We start from the raw sequence: 21,971 nt of genomic DNA on the forward strand, positions 1-21,971 counted from the left end.
TGGACAGCAACCTTTTATGCCACTGGGTGGTCCATGCTAAAGGGCTGGGTATTGGGCTGCAGAGCTAGTGAGGTCCATCAATGGCTCTTAAATCGCAACTTAGCAACCAGAATGGTCCTCCTAAAACAAGTCTTGTGGTGTCACACCCCTGTGCAAAGCCCTTCAAGTGTCTCCCCATTTTACTCAGAGTAAAAACCAGGCTTCCCAATGGTCTATAAGGCCCGATGTGCTCTGCCTACCCTCATTACTTCTCTGCCCTCACCCCCTACTATCAGTACCTTCCCTCACTTAACTCCAGCTGTCCAGCCAGGTGTCCTCCTACCTTGCAGAATTTGTCACTGGCTTCTCCTTTATCTGAGAACATTCTTCTCCATTCATCCACATGACTCACTTCCTCACCTCCTCCAGGTCTTTGCCCAAGTGTCAAGTTCTCAAGGAGCCCCATCCTGACCACCCACCTTACATCACCCCTGGCACTCATGCACCCATTTGCTTCGGATTCCACTTTTCTTTCCTTTATAATCAGATCACCTTGGCACATACTATAAAATGTATTATCTCATAATCCCTACACCCTTGCTGATCAAATGAAAATTTCATGAGGTCAAGAATGTGCATCTGTCTGTTCAGTGAGGTATCCCTAGTTCTGATGCACCCCACTGTTGAGTGCCTTCTATGTGACAGACCCTGTTCTAGGCCACAAGCAAGATGGACCTGGTCCCAACCATGCTGAGTTCATGTTTTGTGGCCTAGTAGCCACATATTGAGAGTATATTAGGTGCTAACAGAGATAGAGCCAGTGAGGAGAGTCAACAAAGCTTCCTAGAGAAGGAAACACCAAAGGTGAGATAAGAAAGGCATGGTAGGTCTTAGCTAGGTAAAAGGAGTAGGGGGATAGAAGACCAGAGATTAGGATGTGAGAGAAAAGAGTGTTTCTGGCAGAGGGCACAGTCTGTGCAAAGACCCAGACATAGGAAGCATATTAAGGAAACCACAATTCCCTGAGTGTGGCTAGAGCACAGGATAAGAGGGGATGTAAGTAGTAAGAGGTATGAAAATGAGCCTTGAAAAGGCTTTTTAAATCAAGCCAGGGAATCTGAACCTTATCCACAGAGCGTAGGAGTGTTCAATGATTCTAAGCACTGAACTAGTCTACAGGATCCTAGAAGGCTTCCTGGAAGAGGGGCTAGACATGTTTACCTTGGAAGATTAGTAAAAGACAACAGGAAGATGACTAAACAGACTACACTAATTCCTCCTTGTCCCAAAAAATCACTGGCTTCTGGAGTGTTATGATTTTCCCTATTTGAAGTGTAGCTTTGACTTTTTCATGTGGCTGAATTCGACACTCATTTTAGTTTGATCCTACGAAGGGATCAGACCATTCTGCCCCCAGAGTTACCATCCGTATAACTATTCTCAACATCATCATGACCAACATCAGCATGACCGATATCACCGTCACCATCGTCATCATCACCACCAGGATTTACTGAGCACATACTATATGCCATCTACCATGCTAAGTGCTTTACTTGAATTTTATACTTTATCTAAAATACTTCTAACGGCCAGGACTGTTAATACCTCCATTTAACAAACAGAGAAACTGAAGCCCCCCAAAGGAAAGGAACTTGCCTAATGCCATACACTAAGTGACTAACAGGGCAAGGAATCAAACCCAAATCTCATTCCTTTTGCTCCACCTTACCCTCCCCTTCCCCATATGAGCACTGTGTCCACATTTGAACAAGCGTCTGTATTCATGGACTCCTCCATGCCCTGTGCCAGGCATGCATCTACCCTACCTCCACGCAGCTCACACGGAGTCCTTGTACTTGACATCACACCTTGCTCTACTTGATCTCATTCAGTCTTTCCATCAACACGATGAAGTCCCTGGGACTCAGAGTGGTGAAGTGACTTGCCCAAGCTCCCCCACTGGGCGGTGGACAGTCCAGGCTTTCTGACGTTCAGCATAGGATGCCTCTTGCTCTCTGCACTTTACTCTCTCTGCTTGTGACCTCCCTGTTGAGTCTGAGTCAGAATCTCGCCCCTGCCTGTCTCCCAGCGTCAGAGGACCTGCAGCCAGGGCCTTGTGGTGCATTTGCCTGGGCTGCATTCCACACACACACACACACACACACACACACACACACACACACACGGAGGTGTTATCCTGGGCAACTCACCCAGAGGAGAAACCCCTATGCCTGAGCACCATCTCCAGCCCAGAGGACAAAAAGGAGAGAATCCTGGCCTTTAGTCATTGACCTGGGCTTGTTAACAGACTCTTGGAGTGGGTGGCCAAGCCCTTTACGGGGTAGCCTCGCCGCATGGTGCTGGGAATCCCACATGTAAACCGGCCACCATGGCGTTTGTGCTGTGGGTGGTAGGTTTTCTTGGGAAGCCATCTGGGGGAGAAGGTGGGAAGCTGCTTGGGGAATCAGGGAATCTGGGAATCTGGCTCAGAGCTGACGTTACCAGGATGTGGCCCTTTTTGCCATGCTTCAGTTTCTTCCTGTCCAAAGGGGACCCTGACTCTTGCTCCGCCTGCCTCCCAGGGGGGTGGGGGGTCAGTACCAAGGAGTCTTGACAAACAGGGATGCAGATCCCAGGCCACCTGCCGGGCATGTGACTCACCTCTGTGCATCTTAGTTTCCTCTAAGATGTAAAATGGGCCTAGTGAGAATAGCTACCTTATTAGGGATACTGGGAAGAGGGAGTGAGATAATGCACACTGGGTGAAGTCAGCCAGGCACATAATAAAGGGATAAAAGGCTATTGGCTGTAGAAAGATAAAGCAGCAGCCAGCCTGGCAAGGTTGTAAAGGAGGAGACTTCTTACTCTCACTGGCTGTAAAGCTCTCAGCGTTTGGAGTGGACTTTGGAATCCTACGTCATCTAGTTATTGATGGGTAATGAGGCCAGGGGCAAGTTCGCTTTGTTCTAAACATTCTGAAACCTCTATTTTCTCATCTGCAAGATGGGTCGCTAACAACAGTAGCCTCCCAGGGTTGTGCAGAGTGGACTAACCAGCAGGTAGGAATCACCCGGCACGTGGAAGGCACTCAGGAAGTGGTGTGTGTGTGTGTGTGTATGTATGTGTGTGTGTGTGCGCGCGCGTGCATATGCATTCAACTGATGTTCACTGCTGTGCACCTGCCTCTTCCAAGTCAGACCAAGGAACACCTGGGAAGTAGCTAGAGTTCTAGTCTCTACCCTTCCGCTCCTGCTGGTAGGCCCTTGATCAGGGAGGAAGCTTATGACAAGAGGAGACCCTGGGGCAGGCTTGGGGCAGGCTCTGAGCAGGCAGTTCGCGGAGGCGCCAGAGGCAGGCAGGCGGAGGAAACAAGACGCTGTGCGTCTCCTCTGCATGAGGACCTCTGGGAGCTGGTCTGGAGACATTATTTCATTGACTCCTCACCAGAATTCGGTGAGGTCTTTCTGAGGACCCTTGCCTTACAGATGGGGAGACAAAGTCCCCAGGGTGCCAGGGACTTGCCAGAAGTCAAGCAGTGCCTGTGTGGAGCCCACACCAGACCCCAGGCTTGTCTGCCTCCTAAGCTCCTAGCAAGGGCTCAGTAGATGCAGCTGCGTGTACTAGCACACAGTGAAGATAGGCTCCCCCTCTGCCTCCTGAGACCAAACCTTCTAGACTTTGTTGTATTCTGATGGGGGTTCCTCCCTTCAGTTTCCAGACAGGTTTCTTTGGGAAAATGTCAAAACTGCCTGGGTTGACCTCACGCCCACTTAGCCAGGGTGGCCAGACCCGCCAGAGAAGCTAACGGGTGGTGGGGCCCTGCCAGCTGATGATTTTGGAGAAGCTGAAGGAACTTGGGGTGGTGGAAAGGGGAATGTGCAAGATGGGGCTTGTGAGAGAAAGTCTAAATTCCTTCATCCTTTCTGGCCAGGGCTTTTGCCTTCTGCTTTTTTTTTCTCAGGCTGAGAAGGATTTTCAGACAGATGAGAAGGTAGAGACCATTAAAATTGAATCTTAATGTACAGGTAGGGAAACTGAAGCCCAGAGAAGGGAAGTAACCTGTAGTCACATAGTAAGTGAGGGCAAGAGCAGAGGCTCCCTGCCTTGGATTCTGGGTATATATTCATGCATTCATTTGTTCTTCCATTCATGGGTCCACTGAATGCCTGTTATGTGATATATGGAGACCTAGGTCAACAACAGACAGGCTCCTTGCCCAGACTGACCTGCATACAAGTACAGAGCATTTCAGCACAAGAAGGGCTTACGTAGGATGCTGTGATATGAAACTTGGTGATGGCGCCATCTTTGGTCAGACCAATGAGGGAGGAGATGACACCTGAGATGAGACCTAAAAAATGGAAGAAAAGCTGGCCAGGAAAAAGCAGTGAGGGCAGAGGAACGTTAATGGCTGGAGACTTGCTCAGATGTTGGTTCTTTGTGTAGGCTGTTCAACAGTGTTGTGCCAGGCAACAGAGGAAAAGCCAGACTCACAGAAGAGTGTTCACAGAGAAGAAAGCAACATTAATGAACCACACAACCTCCTGAATGTGTGTTCTATCACAGAAAGCCTTATCAGTTCAGCAATTCCAGTTAATCTACCAAGATAATGTAATTATATTTACTTTTGTAAGATATACAACAGTGATCTTCTATTTTGGTGTCAGTGTTTCAGTAAAGTTTTGATTATGGGCAAGAAAAAAAAGAAGTAGGAAAATACTTGGAGTATTTGAGGAACCAAGAAATAAATAAGCCACAGAGAGTGAGGAGGAGAAGGGAATTAGGAGAGGTTCAAGAAGTGTGTGTGATCAAATCATGCAAGGCCTTGATCTCATGGTAAGGACTTTGGGTCTTATTCTAAGAGGTCTGTTCATTTTTTGCCTATGTGAGTGCAGCACAAAGCCTGAGTGCTAAATCTGATGTGAAACTACCTCTAACGGGTCCCAGAGTTGGAAAGAAGTGTGCACAGGACGTTAGAGGTAAATGGATCATTCTAATGTTAGAATATGGGCAAGGGCAGGAGAAGAGAACAGATAAAGGGATGGGTTGAGTTGAGGACAAAGAAGCTGAAGTCAGGGAGGTGGGAGAGAGGGACAACAGACAGCAGAGGTGTCACAGATGGCGAAACGTGAGCCGGTGGGGAATTTGATTCAGCACATGCATATTCAGCATCCAGCATCTCCTGAGTGTTGGACCATGTGAGGGGGCTTCTGGTTGTTTATTCTTGTTTGATCTTCACAACCATACAAAATACAGTGTTTTTAAAAATCACCCTTTTATAGATATAGACATGAAGGGTCAGGACAGTGAAGGGATCTTCCCAAAATTGTTCAGTGATTACCAGTCAAGCAAGGATGCCAGTCCAGGCCTCCTGGCTCCCATGATGGTACTCTCCCCACTTGTTCTCGGTTATTAGATTTGGACTTGGCTCTGCCATCCGTGTCCCCACTTGGACTGGAGGATTTCCCTCTATGTCTCTTCCAATTCGAACATTCTCTGCTTCTCTTAGAGATACCAAGGTTGTGGAAGAGCCTCCACAAAGGCATGATGCCTGGGAAGTAAATATCCTGAAGAGGGGACAGCAAGTAGTTGTAAGCAGGAGGACGGGCATGGCTTAGAAGAAGCATCTGTGAGAATGCTCACCCTGCTTGTCAATGCTTTATGAATTTAAATTGAAAAGAGAAACAGAGTTGTGCTAGTCATGAGTATAAGGAAAGGGTCAGTAAGAGATGGAGAAATGAACAGACATTCATTCATTCGAAGGCTCAGGCCCTGAGGAAACAAGAATGAACGAGACTGACGTGGTCCGTGCCTCACTGAGGGAGAGATGAGGAGAGATCTATCACTTGATTGATCTCTGTGTGGAGCAGATGCCAAGAACTGTGTGCTCCATGGTTTTTGTTCCCTGATCCTTCATCACAACCTCAGGAGGTGGATGCTTTCATTTTTCCCATTTAGTGAATGAATTAACTGAGGCTCAGAGAAGTCCTCACACATTCAAGGTCACAGGAGTAGGAGAGAGAGCTGGGGCTTATACTTCCATCTTCCCTTTAAATCACTGCAAAATTGCAGGAGAGAGAGCGGTAGAGAGGGAGAGAGTGAAGGAAGGACAGAAGGGAGGGAGGGAAGGCAGGCAGGCCAAGAGGCAGAGAGAAGAGTTCCATACAGAGAATGAGTCCACGGACTAGGAGGACAAAGATGTTCTCTGAGATGGTGTGAACACTTGGAGACCCTGCCTAGGCAGGAGGCGAATGAGGTCATTAAATCCATCTGCGCAGATGGGGGACCCTCTGGGAAAAGTTATATGCAAATATCATGATGCAATGAGGTGAAATCTGAAAGCCGCTTGCGTTAGCTCAGGCTGGGGCTCAAGCGGGGACTGCACTGTGCTCTTTGGAAAGATCATCTGCTGCATGGAGAAGACGTTTGCTCTTTCTCTCAGTTTCTAGAAAGGAAAGCCAGCTCAAGGTCACAGAGCATGTGAAGGGATGGACGGGGACCAAAATTCAGGCTTCTCCCCAACTGCTTTTTTTTTTTTTTTTGAGAGAGAGCGGGGGAGGGAGTGGGCGCTTGAGAGGGGGGAGGGGCAGAGGGAGAGGGATAAGCTCAAACAGACTCCATGCCCAGCACAGAGCCTATGCAGGGCTGGATTCCAAGACCCCCTGAGCGGGAATCAAGAGTCAGATACTCAACTGACTGAGCCACCCAGGTGCCCCTCCCCCACTTAAAAATGTTTTCTCCCCAGCTTTTGTAATATATGTGGATAACAAATCACATTGTACACTCCTCACCCTTTCTTACTCAAAATCTCTTTCAGAAGGCTCTGAGAGCCTTCAGCCAAACCTTATGCAAAATCTCTCTGTGAAATATCCCCTACCGAGAGCTCAGGCCCCATGGAAGGTGGTCTGAGCTTGCTGGGACTTGCTCTTGTTTCCATCCTTGCCTCCCCAAACCCAAATTCCCAGCATATGTCTTTCTTAAAAGACACTTTCATATACTTTCTTTCACTTGGCCACCACGACGGCCCTATAAGTTAGGTGATTCCATTGTGCCAGTCTTATCAACCAGCTCTGGTACAGTACGTTAAAATTTCTCACCCATGATTTCCTTCAGTCCTTAGAGTTCCCAGTGCAAGGTGGGGCTGAGGGACATTAGTTCTATAGCTGGGAACCTAGGCTTAGAAGTAGCTTGCCTATTTTAAATATCATGTCTATCACTTACTACTTTGGGCAAATACCTGCCTCTTTCAGAGAGCCTCAGTTTCCCTGTCTATAAAAGGGTGATTGTTTTAGTACCTATCTTACAGAGTTGCCTGACCCATCACAAATGCCCTCGAAAATGAAAGCTGCTATTCTAATGATTTTGATAAAAGTTATGACAGGCCTAGCAAGAAGCAGAGTTAGGACTTGAACTTGAATATGTTGCCCACCCTGACCCCCCAATCCAGTCATTATCCTTCTGCTCTGCACTGCCTCTCTGAAAATTACTATATCAGACCCAACCACCTGGCTCACCTCTTCTCTCTCTCTCTGCAGGTCACCCCCTTCCCTATGTCCTGTGACCTACAAGGTGACTGTGCTTGTCGGGACCCTCAGGCCCAAGAACACAGCCGGAAAGACTTCCGGGGATACAGCCATGGCTAAGGAAGGACAAGGAGTTGATAAAGAATTCCCAGCGCCAGGACCCGCATCCCTTTGGTATTGATTTCACAGTCAGCTGCTCAATGGAATGGCCTCCCCACACCAGGGATCCTTAGCACCCAACCGGTCTGCCTTTAATTTCACCCAGGAAGGACTCATAGTAGGGGCGCATGAACCAAGTCTCGCCGTGTTGGATGATGGAATGGAATCCCATCCCAAAGTCTTAGATGGATTGCATATACAAGTGTGCAGTCCCAGAGCCTAAAATTCGCATCATTTGTCACACAACCACTGCAAGAAACATGTTCTATATTTAGGAGTGTGCCCATATGTGGTTAGTACACATGCATGCGTATGCACCCAAACAAACATCTGCGTGAGGGCAGTTTGGGAGACTGAGCAGAGAGAGACTGGAACACACTCAGTCCTTCCTTTCCCAAGCTCCTAGCCAATACTGTCCTTGGGAGAAAGAGAGTTGCAGAAACAGCCAAGGCCAAGTGTTGAGATGTCAAGCTAGCTTGTACTCTGAGGCTTGGAACATGTAGGACATGCACAGTTGTGCAGTCCTTTGGGATTAGAAGTTGAATGGTCTCTGATCACCTACCTTCTAGGGAAGTAGAACCCAGGACGAGGTAAAGAATCCAAGGTATGCAAAGCCCCCAAATTCTTCTGCTGCCATGGGGGATTTTACCCCAACTCCAGGGTTTGAGGCCAAGCTGGAAATGGCGTAGGGTTGCAGTGTCAAGGTATTATAACAGCCCCCTGCTTGAGGCCATAATATCCCTCCAGAACCCACCCATTCCCCAAATCTTGCCTTGGGACCACATTCGCTGCTACTTTTCCTGCTGCTCTATCCTATACATTGAGTACCCCCAAGATGGTAGGACTAGGTTAGGAAAAACCCCACACAACCAAACAGTCTGCCTTAAAAATGACCCACATTTTCCCACAGCTCCTCACTTCTTAGCCCTTCTGCAAGAGAAAAATCCTCATTGGCCCACATGGTGAGAAGTTAAATCCCCCACGGGTCGGCTTCTCATCCTGGAAGGGAGTAGAGGAACTGGAGATGCTGAAACCCTCACTGAGAGTCCAGAATGTCTGAGCCAGTGTTAGATTTTATAATCAAGTGGACCAGTGTTAAATGTCTGTGATGTTGGGGCCATCCAGAGACTGCTGGGATAGTGGGGACTCTTGAGTTATTATCTTTATCCAAGCTTTCCTGGTCCTCCGGGCTAGATCAGGCTTTGGTGCTGAGGACCTCACGGTGGCCCTGAGCAGCTATAATTCTAGAACAGAGAATCATCTTGGGTATGATCCATCTAAACTGTGTTCTCGAGGGCTATCAGAGGGAAGCCCAAGAGTTCACAGACTCAGTCCCCAACAACCCAACATGGTCATCATGTTTTCTACATCGTCTTCCAGCTACCAGGACTTCCATCCAGACCTGTGGTTGGGGAATCCTTCCCTCTTTCCAATGTTTAGCCTCCAAAAGTTGAGAGGAGGGTAGTCCAATGCACGTGGAAGCCCCTACCTCATTGGGGTCCTCTTTGCCTGTTTTCTACCAGTTACTTGTCCACTCCTTTTGAATTACTATGGGAAGAAATTAATACAGAAGGAGGTAGAGAGAATGGTCAAGCTGGACATAATTTCTGAGACCTGGGACTGAGACAGTGAGGCCATGGGAGGGTATCACATAAAGACTGCTGTAAATCAAGTCATCTCAAATCTAGTGAAAACCACCAACGGAAACGAAGTCTAGCATAGGAATGGGCAACCCCAGGCGTACGTGCTGACCCTCCTCATTCCTGTACCTGAGGCAGGCGCTGTTCATCAGTCTTAGTCCTTTTTCCTTTGGGGACCAAAAATAACTTCAGGACCCTTCTTACTATATTACTCCCAACAGTAATTACCTGCTGACCAAGAACACTTGAGAAGCCAATGTACCAAGGTGCTTTTTGCACAGGTGCCCACAAATTAGGATGTAGTGCTTAGATTTGCATGGCTCGTACCATCTTCCAAACCCTGAGATTGGGTTCCAGAATGGAGAAGCTGCCACTGTGGTTAAGGACAGGCCTAAATCCTTTATGTTTCCTTCTTCTACACACTCATATCTCGTTTATATTCAGAGCATTTTCTATAGTTACCAGGGCTAACCCTTAATCATAAAAATGGAAGAACTGATCCCATCTTGTACTCCCTCCAGTACCTTAGAACTCTTGCCAACTAGTAAAGCCCCTCTTTTGCCCTGAGTTACCAACGTGTGTGGTTAGCTGACAAGATACGAACTAGAAAGGTAACCATGTGGGCCCTCCCAGTTGCTTTATCACACCAATAAGTAGTGCAAAAAGCCTTGGAGACCCAAAGACACCATCACTGATAATGGGGTTGCAGGAACCACAGAGACACCTCACCAGCTTCCCTTCAGTTGACCCTCACCTTCTTTCTTCCTTTAACCGCACCCAATCTGTGCCCACACTGTCCAGCTGACCAAAGCTTCCTAGAGGCTGACTTATATCTTCAGACTCACAGATTGAGTCAAGCAAGGAGCCACCCAGTCTCTTTCTGACCGTCATTCAAACCTGTTACTCATAAATTCGTATTTGCCAAGGATATTCGGCAAGACAGGCTACTTGACGGGTGGCCAGCCGCATGCCCACATGGAAGGCCCTTCTCAAAACCCAGTGAAAGAGACTCCATTCTATTTGTGCAATGCACTGATTTCTGGCTTCCTTTTCTTTCTGGGAGTAAACTCATTGTCTTATCCCTTCGGTTATCTCCTGTTTAGGATCATGGAGTACTCACAAGGAGGCAGATCTGAAGCACTGTTGTCTATCAGCAGCTCAGGGGCCCTAAAGCAGTTGGGGGTTCTGGGTCTGAAGAAGTATTAGCCTGTTGGCAGCAAGAAAGAAAAGATGAGGAAGACGGTTCTGCAAACTCTGTTTTGGGGAGCCTTTCCAAGCCACAACCCTAACTGCATGCCCAGAGGACTTGTTTTACCCCCATATTCTGTGCCAACCACCTCTTAAGGGAAGACAGTCCCTGGGAAGTTCATTTTGGTGGCTGAATTAGGGTGTTAGGAAAGGGAGCGATCGATGGTCATAAATAGCAGGGTTTTGAAGATGGAGGGTATCGGCTGCTGCTCCTGGCTTCAACATGTTGAGTTACTGCCTAGACAGTTCTCTTGGACTTTTTCCCACCTTGGCCCATGCTTCAGTGCTATTTGTTGAAAATAATTCTTTGAGACGGATTTCAGCTACCTCCCTTCCAGGTTCAATTTAACTTGGTTGTAACTGTCAATTTGTTATAGGTCTTACCTGTGTTTTAAAAAGAAAAAGAAAGAAAGAAAGAAAGAAAGAAAGAAAGACAAAGACAGGAAGGAGGAGAGGAAGAAAGGAAACCATAAATCCAAGTTAACAGTTTTGAGGTTTTTGTGTTTTGTGTGTGTGTTTTTTTTTCCTGGAACTACTTCAAGTGGGAAAATAAAAAGGAGAAATTGATGGTAACAAAGCTGTACAGATAGAGATTGATAGAAGACAAAGAGATGAAAGGGAAATAAAAATGCATGATTAAAAATAAGAATTAAGAAAAAAACAACCTATTTTTGTGCTTCCTAAAGGGAACTGTTTATTCTACAGGCTGAGTAGGTAGACACAAGCCTAAAAATTTCCCTAGCAGGAGACATAAAGCAGGATTTTATAATGCTGTTATTTTCTGTACATTGTGGTAGGGTCCAGGAAATAAGGCATCTTCCCCCTTGATATGTAGTTGTTGGGGGAGCATTTTGTCTATGTCTGGTGGCAATCGGTGGTAGTGGGGAGTGGGGAGGGCTTAAAATTGGTTTTACCTGATACTAAGGGGACTTAGTGTGTTGTGCTTTTCACGTTATAAAATGTTTGTATTTACCAGTAGAGCACTGGGCTTTCTAAAGACTGCACTCAGAATCACACTGCACCGTCCACTTTGCTAAAAAGCTGCTACATGACCAGACAGGTAATTCCCCTGGTTTTTGAAAAATGACACAAAAACAAACCAAGCAAACGTAAAAACTGAATAGCAAAGGAATAAAATCTTATTCTTTTAACTTATTCAACTTTTGCCAAATTTCTACCAATTGTTTGATCTTTAAAAGCATTGTAATGATAGCCAAGAGAAAGGAGTTATGTCTCTAGAGAAGGAACCTGGAATTCTTGACACCAGGCTGCATTTGGCTAGTGATCTTGAACAAGTCAACAAAGAGCTTCTCCATTTGCCTCAGTTTCTCCAGCTGCAAAATGGGGATGATATTACTTACCTACCTCACAGCGGGATGGCAGGGGATGGTGAGGCCCTGAGGTTCTAAAGGGGCTGTGGCAATCTGTGACAGACACAAAGTCCATGGGTTCCTTTTCAAGAATGCACAGGCTCAGTGGCCATTTACAAAAGACAGGGGGTGCTCATTTGATATTTCAAGGGATTAAGATGGAGCTCCTGGATTTTATAATCCACCTTAAGAGAGAGGCTTGTATTTGGGAATATTTCACTCATAAGCAAATTAGATTTTCTCCCCCTATTCTGGCCATTACCAGTTCTAGAATTTGATTAAAAGCCAATTACATCTTCCAGTGTAAAAGTCAGTTTACTGTGTGGTCTGTTTAAGACTTAGGGGCCATTTCCAACCTCACAGAGGAAGGGAGTCACTAAAATCCCTTCTCCTTCTCAGACTTAAAATTCCACATTAAATGTTCCATTAAAAGAAGATACAGCATTCTGAGTGCAGACAACTCGGGGCTTCTTAAACTAATACACCAGCAGTCAGTGAGGAGAAATTTGAATAATTCTTGAGTTTCTTTCTTGGGTCTCTATAATCAATAACCTGTCCACAGATATCTATCTATATAAAGATATTATATATAAATATAAATTTACATATATATGCACATGTATATATAGTTGTACATATATGTGTGTATATATATACTTAAATGTAATATTTACAAAATAAAACTGTGATCTCGTCTAGAGAAAATGTATTCATATTACAAACTGCTCTTCCATATTTATGTATCATATTATACCTTTTTATTATTGTTATAATTATTATGGGTATTTCTAATTATTATGATGTTGAAATCTGTTTGGCACCTTCTGGAAACGACCAAAAAATGACTCTCCATTGAAGTGCTTAAAACCTGCTCTCATGAGAATTCTACTGGCCTACTACTATTTAAAAAACAAAACAAAAAAAAAATCTAAACACCAAAAACAAAACACAATTCTAATCCTTTTTCTGTACCTCACGCGCATAAATTTGCTGCTCCTATTTTGGGTTTTATTTTTTTTTCTGTTTATGTGTTTTTATGGATCTAAGTTAAGTCCTTCAGCAATATATAAGATTGTAAATAGTAAACTTTATTTATTAAGAATGTCATCTTTTTTTAATTTATATTTACACAATTGTTCATCTAATTTATTTTTTCTATACGGTTTTAAATACTCAGACATATTTTGCTGTTCGTGATATTTTTATCCTGTTCTCGTGGATTTGTTTTTCCATACTGTTTTCTCTGGTCTCAATTACAGGTTGGATCTCACAAAAAAAAAAAATGATGTTAAAGACAGAAATATTTTGCCACTGTTGATTACTATACCTTAAAATTATATATTATGAAAATATATAATAGCTTGTATGCTTCAATGTCTAGCGGTGTGGTTTCTGTCTGTTGTGGAAATCTGAAGGACTCTCCTCTGGACACACTCATAGGGAAGGGAACCCCAGGGCCTCAAACAAGAAGATCAAGGGTAGCATGAGGTTGAATTCAATATACACCCAATTTTCTATACAAATAAGTCCTGAAAAACATCTACATTTTGCATATGCAAAAACTGAAAAACATTATTACATGCTAAAAAAAAAAGTTCAGTTTTCAGGGAACAGAAACAAATATCACTGAGAGCTCTATCTAACCTTTTGGATGCCATCTTCAACAACATACTTCCAGCATATCCTTTAGTTTCATGTTTTTTCCTTGATAATTGAACACTTAGTCATCCAGTTCATCCAATGAACCTACAGCAGAGACTGAAGTTCTGCTGTTTTTGATCTGCCTACGGGATCTCGTTTTTCATCTTATCACCACTGAGTAGCCATGTGATCTTTGGGAAGTTATTCAACTGCTTTAAGATTAATTTTCCCATCTGTAAAATGAAACTAATAAAAGGACCCACCTCACGATGTTGTTGATGATAGAATTAAATAAGATAAACATGTAATGTTTTTAGAATGGCAGCAGACACAGAGTATATTAACTCTTGTTATGATTATGATGAGACAGGTTGCTTATGACAACTATTCATAATACACGGATTTTTCTGAGATCTACTTACTTTTTAAGAGAATGAAACCAAGAGGTAACAAATCATTAAGCCCTTGCACAGGCATGGCCACAGAGTAAAGTTGTTAGCACAGTACCCTAGCTCTCGGCTGGCAGTACCAATGCAAGACGGGTCAAAATATGTATTGATCTGAGGGTACCTCAAAATTTTGAATCTGCGCAAAAGAGCGGTTTGGAAACATACGGTGAATTACATGCAAGGGTACGGGAAGAGAAGTCAAGAACTACCCATGGTAGGTTTTCTGTGCTGTCTACAAGCAGAACCCACTGAGAGACAGGAGGGAAGGCACCAAAGAATAAAATAAAAATCTTGCTAAATGCTGCCAGATAAATGGTTATTTCCAAAGAGAAATAATGATTAAAGAGAATGTTTTACTCTGTTCTTTTCAATTCACTGTGAAGACTGAAACAAGATTTAAAAAAATAATTTCATGAAAAGAGAGAAGAGAGAAAAAGTCTTCATATGGCTTTTTGTACTCCTTGGTTTTGTCTGCAGAGACAAAGTCATGGGGCAGAGATTTCTCTTGGTAGATAGAAGATATTAGATCTATTGTCTTCTCCCTTCTTCCTCTAACCCGAACACACACACACACACACACACACACACACACACACACACACACGGTAGTGGAGAAAGTTTACTGGGTTTTAGCGGCTTAATCTGTCGAATGGGAAAATGACTCCCTTCTCACTTCAAAACAGGCAGATATTCAGCATTTACATCTATTTATATTTGTCATCCACATTCTAGAGCCTAACCAAGGAATTGGTTTTAAAGTTAAAAGAAGAAGAAGAATAGGGTCCACATTCTGTCATGCTATATTGGCATTGGTAAATCTATCCCGTTCTTAACCTTCAGGGCCAGAAATAAAAACCTAGGACAAAAGCATAGCCTCTCTAGCCTTTAACTCAGGAGGAGGCTTCCTTCTTCACCTCTCTAAAGGACTGTGATTTGAGGTGGAAAACAGCAGTGCAGTGAGTTGGCAAAGAGAAAAGGGCAGGTGGCATGTTTAAGCAAATGGGACTAGCAGGTGCTGCATCCAAAGTAAGAAAAAGCACGTCACCTTTGAGAAATTAAATAAAAGACCAATGCATTTAGGAAGTAGAAAGAGAGGGTACCAGTGGACCAACAAGAGGATGGAGAAGTTATCATGAACCATGTTGAGAATTTCAGGCTTTATCTTAACAGCAATGTGGAGTCATTGAACGGTTTTTCGGAAAGGGATTTACAAGGTCAGATCTACAGTTAAGAAAGATCCCTCTGATGGCAGTCTGAAGGAGAAAATGCAGAGAAGTAACAGATGTAGGGAGTCAGAGGACATTGTGTAGTTCAGGAAAGATATGATGACTGTTCGGATGACAGCAGTGGGCCTAGTGAATGGGTGGGGGAGTTTTCCATTTTACTAGATGGTGAGGTTGGACAAAATAATCTTTAGTGTTCACCATTATGTGATTCTAGAAAGTCATTGCAGACCACAGATATTCACTGATTTTAGAGGTTCTTTTCAATTAATAGATTTTACTTTTCTAGAGAAGTTTCAGGTTTACAGAAAAGTTGAGTAAAAAGTAGAGCTCCTATTGGGCTTCTTTTTAAATCGTGAAATATGAGAGACTGAGAAATCTAGTGATTTCCTGGGGTCAGCCATCAGGAAAGTATAGAAACCTAAAGCCATGTGATCAGGTGTGTAAGTTTGGAAATTCAAGTAATATTCCTGATGACCCCTCAGTGGTTTGTTGTGGTGAAGTCTTAAGATAAGAGTGGAAGGCTTTGAAGAAGTGTTTGGAGATGGGATCTGGAATCATGACCATTTATATCCTGTGCTGTCTTGGACAGTTCTCTACCTGCTCAGTTGCCTTGTCTGTAGAATGGGATTTATTATTTCTGTCCTAAATGGGCTACACTGAGGAAAATGTATCATAATTTAAGTAAAGCACTCAGCAGGACGCTGCTATATAGTAGGTCTCGGTATATGCTGCCTGTTCCTCTTTTGCCCTCCCAAATTCTCCACCCCATCTTTGACTAAATAGGATTCCCATGGCAGGCTGCACTTTGCAGAAGTGGGATGGTGCAGGGAGGAAAAAGAGGCATTAAAAGGACTCTTCGTATTTTCCTGATTAAGAGGATGCTATGACAGTATCTAATGCCAAAGATAATGCCCTAAGACCGAGCAATGCCACTTCTAAGAGTACACCCAAAAGAAATGCATACATATATTCACCAAAAACAACTTCTAGAATGTTTAGAGTAGCACTACTGATGGCAGCCCAAACTTGGAAACTCACCAAATGCCCATCAACAGTATGATGGGCAAATAAGCAGTGTATATTAATGCAATGAAATTCTATACAACAGTAAGAACAAATGATCTACAACTTTATGCAATAATACAAATAAATCCCACAAAAATGATGTCAAGCAAAAGAAGTAAGACATGAAAAATACATACTCTGGGATTTCCATTTTATGAAGTACAAAAATAAGCAAAGCACAATTAATGGTGCTGGGGCAACTGCAAAAGAATGAAATTGGATCCCTATCTCATACCATACATACAAAGTGACTCAAAATGGATCAATGGCCTAGATATGAAAGGTAAAAGCATAAAATTCTTAGAAGAACACATAGGGGTTAATCTTAATGACCTTGGATTTGGTGATAGATTCTTAGATACGGCACCAAAGCACATAGGGGTTAATCTTAATGACCTTGGATTTGGTGATAGATTCTTAGATACGGCACCAAAGCACAAACAACAGACAAAAAAAAAAAAATAATCAGACTTCATCAAAATTAATTTTGTGCCTCAAAGTACACTATCAAGAAATTAGAAAAAATACTTCTAAATCATTTATAAAGAATATACAAAGAACTATTACAAAAAGACAAAGAGCCCAATTGAAAATGGAAAAAAAATAACTTGAATAGACATTTCTCCAAAGATTAAAGACAAAAGATGAATATAATAAAACAATGGGAAATAACAAGTGCTAGTGACGAAGCAGAGAAATTAGAACCCTTGTGCATTGCTGGTGGGCACATATAATGGTGCAGCCACCAGGGAAAGCAGTTTGTTGGTTCCTCAAAAAGTTAAACGTAGAATTGCTATATGATCCCAAAATTCCACTCCAAGGTACATGCCCAAAATAATTTAAAAAGGTTACTCAAACAAGAACATGTACACACACATTTGTAGCTTCACTATTCATAATAGACAAAACAGCCCAAATGTCCATCAGTAAATGAAAAGATAAGCAAACTGTGGTAGACACAAACAAAAGGGCATTATTCAGTCATAAAAAAAGAATGCAATACTGATGTGTGCTGCAAAGTCGATGAGCCTCCAAAATCTTGTGTTCAAAGCCAGTAATCAAAAGGTTACATATCATATGATTCCATTTATATGAAATACCAGAATAGATAAATTCATGAAGAAAGACACACATTAGTGGTTGCCAGGGGCTTGAGGAGAGTCAAAAGGGGAGAAGCTGATTACTGGGTAAAGGGTTTTACTTTGGTGTGATGGACATGTTTGGAACTGGATAAAGGTGGTGGTCTCCCATGGTTATGAATATATTAAATGCCACCAAACTGTTCATTTTAAAGCATTAATTTGGGGCACCTGGGTGGCTCAGTCAGTTAAATGTCTGCCTTCAGCTCAGGTCACGATCCCAGTGTCCTGGGATGGAGCCCGCATTGGGCTCCCTGCTCAGCAGGGAGTCTGCTTCTGCCTCTCCTTCTACTGCTCTCCCTGTTCATTCTTCTCTTTCTCTTACTCTTTCTTTCAAATAAATAAAATCTTTAAAAAATAAAGGCATTAATTTTGTTATGCGAATTTCACCCAAATAAATTATTTTTTTTTAAAGACACTAGAGGGGCACTTGGGTGGCTCAGTCGATTAAACGGCTGCCTTTGGCTCAGGTCATGATCCCAGGGTCCTGGGATCAAGCCCCACGTTGGGCTCCCTGCTCATCAGAGAGCCTGCTTCTCCCTCTCCCTCTGCCTGCAGCTCTGCCTACTTCTTCTCTCTATCTCTCTATCAAATGGATGGGTAAATCTTAGAGAGAGAGAGAGAGAGAGAGAGAGAGAGAGAGAGAGACTGGAGGGGTGCCTGGGTGGCTCAGTTTGTTAAGCAACCAACTCCTGGTTTCAGCTCAGGCCAAGATCTTAAGGTCTTGGGATCAAACCCTGTTCAGGCTCCCCACTCAATAGGGAGTCTGCTTGTGGATTCTCTCTCTCTCTCTGCCTCTGCCCCTTCCCCATGCTGGTGCTTGCTCTCTTTCTCTCTCTCTCCCATAAAGAAACAAATCTTCAAAAAATTAAAAAAATAAAGAGACTGGGAAAAAAACCCAAATGTGAATAGCAAAAAAAAAATACATAATGATAATGATAATAATAATAATAATAGGAGAAGAAAAGAGGAGGAGGAGAAGGAAGATGGGGACGAGAACAAAGAGGTGGGGGAAAAGGAGGACGAGGAAGAGCAAGAAGAGGAGGAGGAGGCAAAGAAGGAGGAGAAAAACTTCAATGTCCATAGAAATCAGGATAAAGTGGGATGCTTAGGAGAGGTAGAAAGGGTAGTCACTGGATGGGAAAAGAAAGGGAGCTTCTGGGGGCCTAGTAATGTCCTGTTTATTGCTTTGAGTGCTAGTTACACATGTCTGAGTTTATGAAATTCATCAAGTACTTATAAGTGTGCATAGTTTTCTGTATGTATATTATGTCAATACCAAAGTTTTTTAAAAAGATTCACTGGCAAAAACGCTCCCTTAGAAGGAAGACATTTTTTGAGAATATTCTTCTGAAATGGAGTAAGACCCCACTTCAGTTCAGCAGCATACACTGTCATCCACATTTTCCCCTAAATTAGCAATGATTCTTTGAAGCACAACAAAGCTTGACTACACATTGGGTGGGGAGAGGAAGCAGTGTGCTGGTATTGTGGGACAGCAGGTAGTCAGGAGCCTGGGCTCCAGCTCCGCTGTTCAGCTTTATAGCACTATCTGACCACAGAGAAGCCACTTCAGTGCTGAACCTCAGGATTCCCCGTTTGGGCACTGGGCATAATAATGACCAAGAAGAAGATGAAATGAGCTGGTCTGAGTCTATTGCTCTCAAACTGAATAATGCAACAGAAATGCAAGAAATGTCATGGAGAAGCGGGTGGAAAGGGGCCAAAAGAATGGTGCTCATTCCCTTGGGAAACACAACCTACCCCAAACAGAGCTAGAGCAGTTTTTAATCTGCTTTCCTCCAGGATCCTCCATGTAATAGTAATGCACCCAAGCCACCACCTATTCCATTTTGATCTGCCTTTCCTTCCCTTGCCTCATATCCTTGGGAAACTGGCTAAGATGTAATCAGGTCAAAGAGTCTCAAACGTTTTGGGCAAGTGCAATATTATTTGAAATGCCAACAAGTCAAAAGAACTTCTTTCTTGGTGCGCCTGGGTGGCTCAGTTGTTAAGCGTCTGCCTTCGGCTCAGGGCGTGATCCTGGTGTTCCGGGATCGAGCCCCACATCGGGCTCCTCCGCTGGGAGACTGCTTCTTCCTCTCCCACTCCCCCTGCTTGTGTTCCCTCTCTCGCTGGCTGTCTCTGTCAAATAAATAAATAAAATCTTAAAAAAAAAAGGAGTTTCTTTCTTAATCAAAGAGGGGATGAGGGACTGCCCTAGTTGGCCCACGCCTATCTTCTCTAACTAGCCCAGGATCACCTCAGCAACAACTCCCTAGAGCTTTGTGGTTCCAAAGAACCTCATGTAAACGCAACTAACCTAATCTAGTCTATTTTACAGATGGTGAAATTGTCAGAGGCTCCATCAGAACTTGGACTTGTCACCTGCCCAAAGGACAAAGTAGCATTCCTAACTTGCTCTGCTGCTACCTGGGTATCTGTGGGTTTTTAAAAGCCTGGGCTCCATGCCCAGAGATAAAATGAAGCAAGGGTCTGGAGGCAGTCAAGGCCCACGGTTTTTGAGATGCTTTGTCTTCCCTCTCCTTGACATGCAGCCTGGCCATTGTCCACTCCTGGGAGTGGGGGATTTCTTATTCCCATAATACTTTGAGGCTGCACCATGCATATTCCAGCCTGGGCTACCTGCCTGGCTGAATGCTTTCATTTCCTTCTAACCTGTGGCCCTCTAAGCCAAGCAGTACTCTTCCCAGAGGATACAGATATGGTGACCAAGTCCCCTGGACAACGTCTGGGTGTCAACTTGCTGAAATCATTGTACAAATAGCTCCTTCCATATACGCACCATTTAATACTTCACAAAATACATTTGCTAACTTTCAAATATAATCATTTATCCAATTAAATGTTGGATAATTGTTTTATTAAGCATTACTATGTGCACTGCATTAGACTGAGCACTGATAAGGTTGCTGGTCAAGACAGACAGCTGCTGTTATGGCCCTCAGATTTTATCAACCAGCTATAGCCTGAGGCAAGCAATCGGCTCATTGGAGGGCAGTGCTGTAAATGGGGGAAATCATCCCAGAGGAAAAATGGTAAATGGTGCAGGCACAGATAACAGAGTGTGTAAGACCTAGGGGGTCAAACAGGGCATAGCTTGTTTGGGGAATACAAGTGTTCGGGTCACTGGGATCTGACCTGGGGCTAAGGATAACTGAGAAACCACATTTGGGGAGAAAGGTGTCAGCTAATACGAGGGATTCATGTAGATAACGGATTGCCAAAACCTCATTAAATGCGTGTCTTCACTTGGGTTCCTTCAGAAGCAGATCTTGAATCAAGGATTCAAGTACAAGTCGTTTATGTTGATGGTCACCCCAGTAACCACCAGTAGAGAACAGCGGATGTGAAACAAGAATGGGAAGGCAGCCAAAAGAGGGTGTCTTATCAAACATGTTGCTACTATGAGTAACTGCAGCTCAGTCTCCCAGGGAACTCAGCCTCAGAGTTACCCTACCCGAGATGCTAGGGAGTTGGGGTATTTATCTGGTAACTCCCATCAGTACCTGGTTGAAGGACTCCCCTCGGGCATCAATCCTCCAACACATCGACTGCAGCATTAAACTGTTTGGACATCATTCTGACGGCAATGGAAAGACATGAATCTTTTCGGGGAAAGGGAGGTCAGGAACAAATTTTAATTCTGAGGTAGAGTTCTTGGTGTGGAACAAGAGTTGCGGGAGAAAACCGGGACCAAGATGGAGGCTGGAGCAGTGGACCAGGTGAGAAATAACCTAGTGGTGATGAGGCAATGATGGAAAATGTAGTTGGGACCAACAGAGTTGTAGGAAGTAGTAGGATAGCATCACTGATTAATTGTATTGAGGACTGGGGGAAAAAGAGATAGCATGATTTACTTAGAATACACACACTTCCCATAGACAACTGGATATTCCAGGGTGTTTAGGGGCCAAAAAATAGCCAGAAAAGATATAAGGACCATGAGGAGTCAAATACATAGCAATTCATTATTATTTTTTTTTAAAGATTTTTTATTTATTTGACAGAAATAGAGACAGCCAGTGAGAGAGGGAACACAAGCAGGGGGAGTGGGAGAGGAAGAAGCAGGCTCATAGCAGAAGAGCCTGATGTGGGGCTCGATCCCAGAACGCCAGGATCACGCCCTGAGCCAAAGGCAGACGCTTAACCGCTGTGCCACCCAGGCGCCCCAGCAATTCATTATTTATAGAAAAGGGGAATTTAGTGCAGGGAATATGACAGACATGGATTTTTGCATAAGTCCTTTTAACGGTTTAAAACCACAGAAAACTGTCTAGAGTTCCCAGGATTAACCTCCAAATAGAGTAAAGAACTTTTTGTCCATAGTGAATGGTGACCTTGAGTTCTGCTGAAGCTAGGGTCAATGGAACCTCTTAGGAACTATGCCATTCTTATCATCATTGTCCAATCCCCTCTTCTGATCAATGGTTCTCAAACTTTATCATGTATCAGAATCCCCTGAAAAGCTTTTTAAGATTTCTGGGCCCCATCTCAGAGTTTCTGAT

At 43.8% G+C, this 21,971-nt stretch overlaps 1 protein-coding gene across 1 annotated transcript in view; it reads left to right on the top strand.

Moving 5' to 3' along the window:
* PAPPA (pappalysin 1) overlaps positions 1-13,254 on the top strand; it is a gene marked incomplete at its 5' end in the record, with an annotated part of 257,025 nt that extends 243,771 nt beyond the window's left edge. The window contains one exon of the mRNA XM_034663722.1: positions 7,518-13,254. Coding sequence (XP_034519613.1) covers positions 7,518-7,625 — 108 coding nt within the window. The remainder of the gene's footprint in view (positions 1-7,517) is intronic.
* Between the last annotated feature and the right edge of the window lie 8,717 nt (positions 13,255-21,971).

This window comes from Ailuropoda melanoleuca, chromosome 7 (genome assembly GCF_002007445.2).
Source record: "Ailuropoda melanoleuca isolate Jingjing chromosome 7, ASM200744v2, whole genome shotgun sequence".
NCBI classification, from domain to species: domain Eukaryota; kingdom Metazoa; phylum Chordata; class Mammalia; order Carnivora; family Ursidae; genus Ailuropoda; species Ailuropoda melanoleuca.